This window comes from Nannospalax galili, unplaced genomic scaffold, assembly GCF_000622305.1.
Source record: "Nannospalax galili isolate Female #2095 unplaced genomic scaffold, S.galili_v1.0 scaffold1763, whole genome shotgun sequence".
Taxonomy (NCBI): Eukaryota; Metazoa; Chordata; class Mammalia; order Rodentia; family Spalacidae; genus Nannospalax; species Nannospalax galili.
In genome coordinates, this window is record NW_008350318.1 from 206,772 (window position 1) to 214,631 (window position 7,860).

General features: G+C 40.8%; 1 protein-coding gene across 1 annotated transcript in view; it reads right to left on the bottom strand.

Moving 5' to 3' along the window:
• Window positions 1–5,286: 5,286 nt before the first annotated feature.
• Clec12a (C-type lectin domain family 12 member A) overlaps window positions 5,287–7,860 on the bottom strand; it is a 13,113-nt gene continuing 10,539 nt past the window's right edge. The window contains exon 6 of the mRNA XM_008847413.3: window positions 5,287–7,037. Within this exon, the coding sequence (XP_008845635.1) occupies window positions 6,869–7,037 (169 nt within the window). The 3' untranslated portion in view covers window positions 5,287–6,868. The remainder of the gene's footprint in view (window positions 7,038–7,860) is intronic.

Consider the following 7,860-nt stretch of genomic DNA (forward strand, 5'->3'; position numbering starts at 1 on the left):
GGCATTCAAAGGAGAATCATTGGTGGAGCTATTAGCAAAAGTTACTGTTTTAGAAAGTATCACACCCTGTGGTCATCGCTATAGGACAGTATTCTCTAAAAGCTTTAGGAAACCTCTCATTTTATAATAATATTGGCATTAATAGCCCTTGATCTTTGAAACTTTTGTTCTTCTCTCTTTCCTACAACAGCAAATACAGTATTATTTCTTACCTTTGTGTAGAACATTCATTTCATATACCCTGAACTTACTTGACATATTTAATAATGTCAGTTTGGTAGGATCTAGAATCACCTAGGAGTTAAGGCTCTGTGCATGCCCTTGAGTGATATTCTAGATTAGGCTAATTGGGATGGGAAGACCTATCTTAACTATGGGAATGAGTTTTCTTATCTTAAACTTGCTTATAATGTAAACAAGCTCACTGAGCTATGTGATCCTCTTGTGACCTGGGTATATAACCTTAATCCTTCAGGACCTGTCCTTATCCTCACTCAAGATAGTGTATGAATGTTATATATCATAACATTTAAATACTGCATATAGCATGCTTATCTCATTGAAAGCAATGTGATAAATTTATAACACCTGTTTATCATTGTGTGCATGTGTTGGTCTAGGTCTAGGGATTAGAAAGGGCAAGACTTTATGATAAGATAAGGTTCTGACTTTCCTTCCCCGTTTCATGCTGGAACCAAAGCCCTTGCTTGGAAACACAGCTCTGAGAGAAATCTGAAGGAATACATTCTCCACAGTTCAGGTCAACTCTAGGCCTTGAAGGAGATGTTAAGAGTTGGACTGTTTTTGAGTTGGGAGGTATTAGGGGGAGGGTGGAGATAATGGGGGAACGGTAACTAGGAAAGAAGGGAGAAGGGAGGCCGGATGGGAGAAATAAGTGATGAGTGAATCTTGGGGGCTAGAAAACCTAGAGGGAAAAGCAATGCCTTAGAAACCCTATGAGAAATGACATAGAGTGTCTGAACGTTAATGTACATGTATACCTGGGAGCTGCTTGCCAGGGAACCCAGTGCCAGATAGAAGAGACCTCCCTAAGAGGACAAGCATGCCATACAGCACTCATCAAAGAAGTTTCTTTTTGCGACATATGGAGACTATTGCAGCGTTTCACATCTGGTCAGGAACAGAAAACATACACCTGGGAGATGCCCAGTACTAGGTGATACACCTGCAGTCAAATCTCTACAACCAAGGCTCATGGAACATAATGGAATCAAGAGTAGAGAGAGGGCTAATGCACCACTCAACTCTCACCAATGAGGCTCCACGTACATCAGAGTACGATACACACAGAAGGCTATAGAGTGTTGGATGGGACTCCTATGTGGAACCTCACCCACTCACGGCTCAGGAACCATTGCAGAAGAGGAGGTGGGAAGATTGTAAGAGCCAAGGCTGGTTTATGACCATAAATAGGTGGAGGCTTCCAGGCCACTGGAGGCTTGCTCATGTGAGCCTATGGCAACAGTGGCATCAAATTTGGGATCATGTCAGCTAAATTAAACAAGGGCCCAAAGGAGAGGTGAGAAATAGGTGGTGGGCCAGTACTAGATTGAGAACTATTTAATACTGATTGCTGCTGGGTGAGGGAGAGTATGACTTACATACCACTGGATGAACTGACTAGACCAGTAGACACATTTACACTGAAGGACATTTGGGTACAAATACCCAAATGAATAGGACTCAGCACATATGGCAGAGTGCATAGCATTCGGTGGGGGGATAAGAGGAGGCATGGATGGGGGAGGGGGTCTAAATTTGAGTGGGAAATATTGTATGAATTTTTAAAAGCTCAATAAAAAAGCAAAAGAAAAAAATGTACTTAGAAAAAAAAAAGAAATGCCACATTTAACTGTGGGAGGCACCATTCCGTGGGATGGGGTCTTTGACAGATGAAAAAGAAAAAGCAAACTGAGAATTCACTGATCTCTGCTTCCAGAGTACAGATGCAGATATGACCAGTATCCCAAGCTTCTCCCACCAATGACTTCCCTTCCAGGCAACAGTAACCAGTCATCCTGGGAGAAAGTAGTATGTTCTAAAAGACATTTGTGACCCTCTCTTTGGCTCTCAGACTATTGAAACAATAGAACACAGCCCCCCAAATTAAAATGTCGCCAGGAATCACCTGCTGGGAGAAGAAAGGCTAAATTCCTGGGGGCAAGCAGAGGAGGAACTTGTCTGCCAGAGAAAGAAACTCACCTCTCAGAGAAATATTTACCACTTGTCAGATGACCTTGCAAGAGAGACTGACCTTGCAGAAGAGACTTGGAATCAAGACAGTGGTGGCCAGGAGACCACACCCTGATGGGACTGATTAGTATGCATATCTCTTGCTTTCTATTTAAACCCTACCCTCATATTAAGACCAGAGTATGGACTTGGGGAGGGTGTCACTGAATCTCTTTTTCCCACTTCCCATGTGGCCACATTGAACAAATAAACTTTGCTTTTCACTATTAATGTGGTTCTTTTAAGACAGGTGACTGAACTTGGTTTGCTGGGACACAAATTTTGACCATAACTCCAGTAACATGAGCATAGTGTGTTTGACCATCTTTGACCCTATATCAGAAGTATAAGACATTTCTTGGATGTACTCCAATTGAGCTCCAGAAGACACAGCCTTGGGGAAAGAAAGAATAGGAGATTCTGTTTCTTCCCTAGTCAGCCCTACACTCCTATTCAACATGAAGCAGTGGCCAAAGAATGGCCCTCTGCCTTCAATTCCCCTAGTGAATTTAGGAGAAAAGTCTCTCAGAGGGAAGTTGAGGCAGCCAAGTTTAGGGAATAGCTTAGAACCTGGGATTCTGCTTGGCTTGGACTATGCACACACCCCTCTTCTAATAATACACTTGGCAGCCTGAGACTCTTACCTGCATATACTGCACTCATACTGCACTCCAAGCAATGCCCCTAGCAAGCTGTTGGCAACCTGGGGCCTGCACCCACATCAGGCTGCACATATGCCTGCTTTAAACAATGGCAGTAAGTTACTGTATCCTCAAATTGTGAGCTAAAATAAACCCTTCTTAAGTTTCTTTTGTCCAGTATTTTGTTCTAGCAACAAGACATGAAATTAGTATAGAAAATTACTACCAGAAGTGAAATTGCTGCTGTGATAAATCTGCCCATAATACTGCTTTGTTGCTGGAATTTGGAAGAGTTTGGCTGAGTGCTGAGACCTTGCTTTTCCTGCCTTCTTATTCTTTAAATCTGCAGAGAAAAAGCATCTCCTGAAACCCCAGATGACCTCACTACTTTTCTAGTTTAAGTAAAGAAAGTCCTCAAACCCTGTGAGCATGAGCAGAGTTTAATGGGACATTCTGCTTGGAGTTTGGAAGACCAGAAGGGTGAGAGAAATGAGGACAGTGGAGGCCCAGCTCATGAAGCTTCAGAGGGATGTGAGGGCTAGAGGCTATTCTGATTATGTTCTGGTGGAGAATCTGGCTGCATTCTGCCAGTGTCCTGAGAACTCAAGGCTGAACTTAAAAGTAATGGACTAATGTGTTTAGCTGAGGAAATTACAAGTTAGGAGAGCTCATAGACTGTGGTATGGCTCCTGTTCATGAGGGATTAGGGGTTAGAGTCATGGCAGGCAGACAGACAGGGAAAAGATGCTCTCGCGCCCTCAGTAAAGTAATGCGCTTTTCACTTAAACATTTTGAATAGCCAACATCTTGCTTCTCACTCACCAAGATCAAGACTATTCCCCAGGCTCTTGAACCATAGTTGCATCAGTCTTTTGGAAAAAGTGAGCTTTTTCCACTGGAGGTAGCTGTAGGCTGGGGTCTTCAAATCTCCCACGGAGAAGGGGCGCTTCTGTGATAGGAGACAAACAGCTTCCTTTTCCCTGTGTGGATTATCCAATCCCCTGTGATAGTCCAAATCAGACAACTCTGAGGGAAGAGGGGAACTCATCCCACCCCCAAACATAAAAAAGTTTTATCCCTTCCAGACAGACTCAAAAAGATCAAAACTTTCTTATTAACATTTATTGATATTCTGCCCTTCATATTATTAGGAAGCAGTCTGCGCCTTTCTTTGTTTTAAAATTAGATGAGATGTGGACATTTTCACTCAATACCTTGGCAACATTCACCCTTTGAGGTTTTTATTTTATCTCTGATTACATATGTGCAGTCCTTCCTTTTCTCCAAAGTGTCAACAGGCAAAGTTGCTAGCAAATCCCTAGTTTCCCTGTTCCTACTACATTTATTCTACCCATATTTCTCAAACACCTGATACATCTAAAACTTTCTTGACTCTACTGCTTCATCAGTGTGGTGTGATGGTGGTGGTGGTGGTGGTGGTGGTGGTGGTGTGGGTGTATGTGTGTTATATATATGGTGTGCAGTATGTGTGTATGGTGTGTATGGTGTGGTGTGTGTGTGTGTATCTGTGTGTATGTGTCTGTGTGTCTGTGTGTGTGTATGTCTAACAATTATGCTGTAATTCTCTGTGTGGGCAATATTTCTTTCCCTAACTCAGTTATGGAGTTCTCATTGCCAGTTGGATAACAGATGATCAGTTCCACATTTCATCTTGGTTTTCCTGGACCATCCCTACTGCCTATTATTGCAGGTTTGGTTCCCTCCAAAATGTCCTTTAATAGAAATTAGTTTGCAGGAGTGTAAATATGGAAAATATTTTCTAGATTCATTTTTTATGGAGGAGAAATTAACAAGTGATATATTCTCAATGAAGCATTTGGCTGTGTCAAAAGAAAACTGAAATTTAAGTCGGTCTTCAAAAGGCCCAAGTTGGAGCAGGGGTTCAAGGCCTCTATCCTGTCAGTTTTTCCTGTAAGTAGCTCATCTTACTTGTAGTAGATACAGAGATCACTAAGAAAGAAAGATGATGGGATAAATTGCACATAGCATTTACTTGAAGAGGTGTTCTGCCTTTTAAGAAGATTTACTGCTATTTTATATTTTGGTGTGCTATTAAAAGCTGACGATCTATTGGCAGTTCATAGTGTCTGAGCAGCAGAGGGAGAATTCTTCTTTTTAAAGGATGTGATGCCAGGCAGGCTGACCAGACTCCAAGGGATGGACCCACACCAAAGAATATTTTGGGGTACAAACTAGACTTGCCAGGTCTTTAATAAAAAAGAGAGGACATAAAGTATCAGGGGTATAAAAGTGGGGGTGAGATGGGGGGGTCTGAACATGGTTAAAATAAAATGTAAGAAAGTCTCAAAGAATCAATAAAAATATTTTACAATAAGACAAAAATAATCTTGTACTTTTAAATTTATTTCTAATGATTTGCTGCTAATGTACAGAAATATGGATTATTTGTTGACACGTTATATAGCAACCTTGACATGATAGAAAACTTATTACAACAGTTCAAAGCTTATATCTCATACATACAATTTATGTTCTGTACACATAAATGTTTTATTTCTCCTTCATTTTCCAATCTTTAAATTTTATATGCCCTTCTCTTGTTTTATTCCAGTCCCAGGACCTCTACTGGATAAGAGACATTTTTAATGAAACAGTTGATAAAGCCCATTTGTATCTTTTTCTAGAAATGAAAATAATAATCATTCTCTTATTAGAAGTATGGTGCTAATTATGACTTTAGAGCTTTTGTCTTTGTGTCAAAATTCTTTATTATACTTAGAGAATCTACTTCTAGTTTTCTCAGAAGTTTGTTTCTTATTTAATTTCTATTCATAGTCAAACTTAGCTCTGAAATCCAGCTAGATTGGGGGGTGGTGGTGAGGTGCTGTTTGGAGAATATGGAACCCATAGACCTGAAGTTAGGGCACAAAGATTATTGGGCTACTGAGCAGAAAATGTGAAAGATGCTCTCCTGAGCTATGGAAGGAACGATCTGGTGGGGAAGATTCACACAAGTCAAAAGTATCAGCTTGTCCTCGTACCTGTGGGTGATGGTCCATCTAGTCCTGTGATTCCTGGACCCAGAGTGCTTCCTGGTTCCCATGATGCTCAAACCATCATTCACCTTCCCAGGGACAATGGACTTGCCAGCCAACCACTCAGTTTTATCAGTGCAGATGAAAAATGTGGACATTTGTGTTTGGTCCAGCATTTGCCACGGACAAGCTAACAGGACCATATGCCACCAATGCCACTATAGTGTGTGAGGTCACCACCCTGGAGGGTGAATCCTGGAATAGATCTATGAAGGGAGGAATCTTTATAACCAAAGCCTTTCTCTCTTGTGCACAGAGCATGAAGGTTTTTCTGCTCTCTTTGGAACTTTGTCTGCAAATAGCTTGAAGGATTACCACCTAAGGGCTCACCATTGGGAGCAACATCAAAAAACACAGTGGGGTTGATCAGGTTGACAGTGAGTGGCTACAGGGGACAGCAATGTCTTCAAAGTCTCTAGGAAGTTTCATTGCAACTGGGTGTTGAGTATTCTTCAGTGCTTTTTCTATGTCTGCTAAATGATGAAATTTTTTCTCCCGTTTTTATTTCAAAATGAGAACAAACCTATATTACTAGACTAAATCCAAGTTGTTTGAATTGTACTGTTCTTTCCATACATTTCTGGACTTAATTTTCTCTTGATTTTCTAGGAGATTGAAATTTGTTTTATCTCTGGAAAAAAATAGGAGCATATTATACTGGCCGCAGGTTCCTATGTTCAGTAGGAAATGCTGTCTTCATGCTGGTTAGTATCTGGGTTATAGTGCAGCTGATAATGTATGACTTAGTGTCTTACAATCAGTAAATGGGACAGAAGAGAATCTGGACAAATGTTAGGAGAAGCAGAGTTATCGCTGTGTTCATGGGAGGCAGAAGGTGCATGTTGCCTGGTTACTTTGAATGACAGGATATTAGCGGGAGAGAAACAGAGGCTTTAGCTATATGGTTTCCCCTGGAATTTTACTCAACACACTTTCTATCTTCACTTTATCAGCTGCCTTCTCACACATGACAAGTTTTCTTTGAGTGCAGTAATCATAGTAAACATACATTCCATTTATATATCCACAGTACATCTTTTTTAAATCACTTGTGCTTCGTTCAGACCTGTAACAGAAAAAAATTACATTTCACAAGCTATATATTTTTGAATAAATGCACAGAAGAAAATGACTATCAAATATGACGTTATTGTCTGTGGGGTCAACCGTCTTAAACTTGAGTTGGTGGTTACAGTGTCAAATGGCCAGTCTCATGGCTTTTACTGACACTTGTGTGATGCAAAACCCTGTTTTCTCTTCTTCACATACCTGGTGCTATTTGCTGTCATTCAGTTTCAGACTTAGCCCCATCTTCCCTTGGCTAATATGATTTAAAATAATACCACTCCATAAGAATCTCTAGCTTAACTTGCCCAATAGTGACTCTTTGGCACCATCTTCAAGTGTTTTCGTAATCTTCAAAACTAGAATAAAGCTTACACAGAAAACTTTAAGGTCAGTGCTGTCACCATATGGCATACCTTCTGGTTGCTTCTCAGAAATTCTACTCTGAAGTTCTGACTGACTAGCAGTCTACAACATTGGATGAGTGGTCATAAAGACATATCAGACATGTTTATAAATTTAGATTATTACTTTATGGATGAATGTAGCATTAATACTTCGGTCAATAAATAATAATCATTAAATAAGTTCATCATTAAATTTTTAAGAATGAGGGGGATTTCCTGGGGGCTGGAGAGATGGCTCATCAGTTGAGAGCATACACTGCTTCCAGAGAACCCAAGTTCAGTTCCTGGTACCTCCCTACCCAGCTCACAGCCACCTTCATGTAACTTGAGCTCCAGGGGATCTGACTCTCTCTTCTGGCCTCTATGGGATGTGTATACACACACACACACACACACACACACACACACACACACACA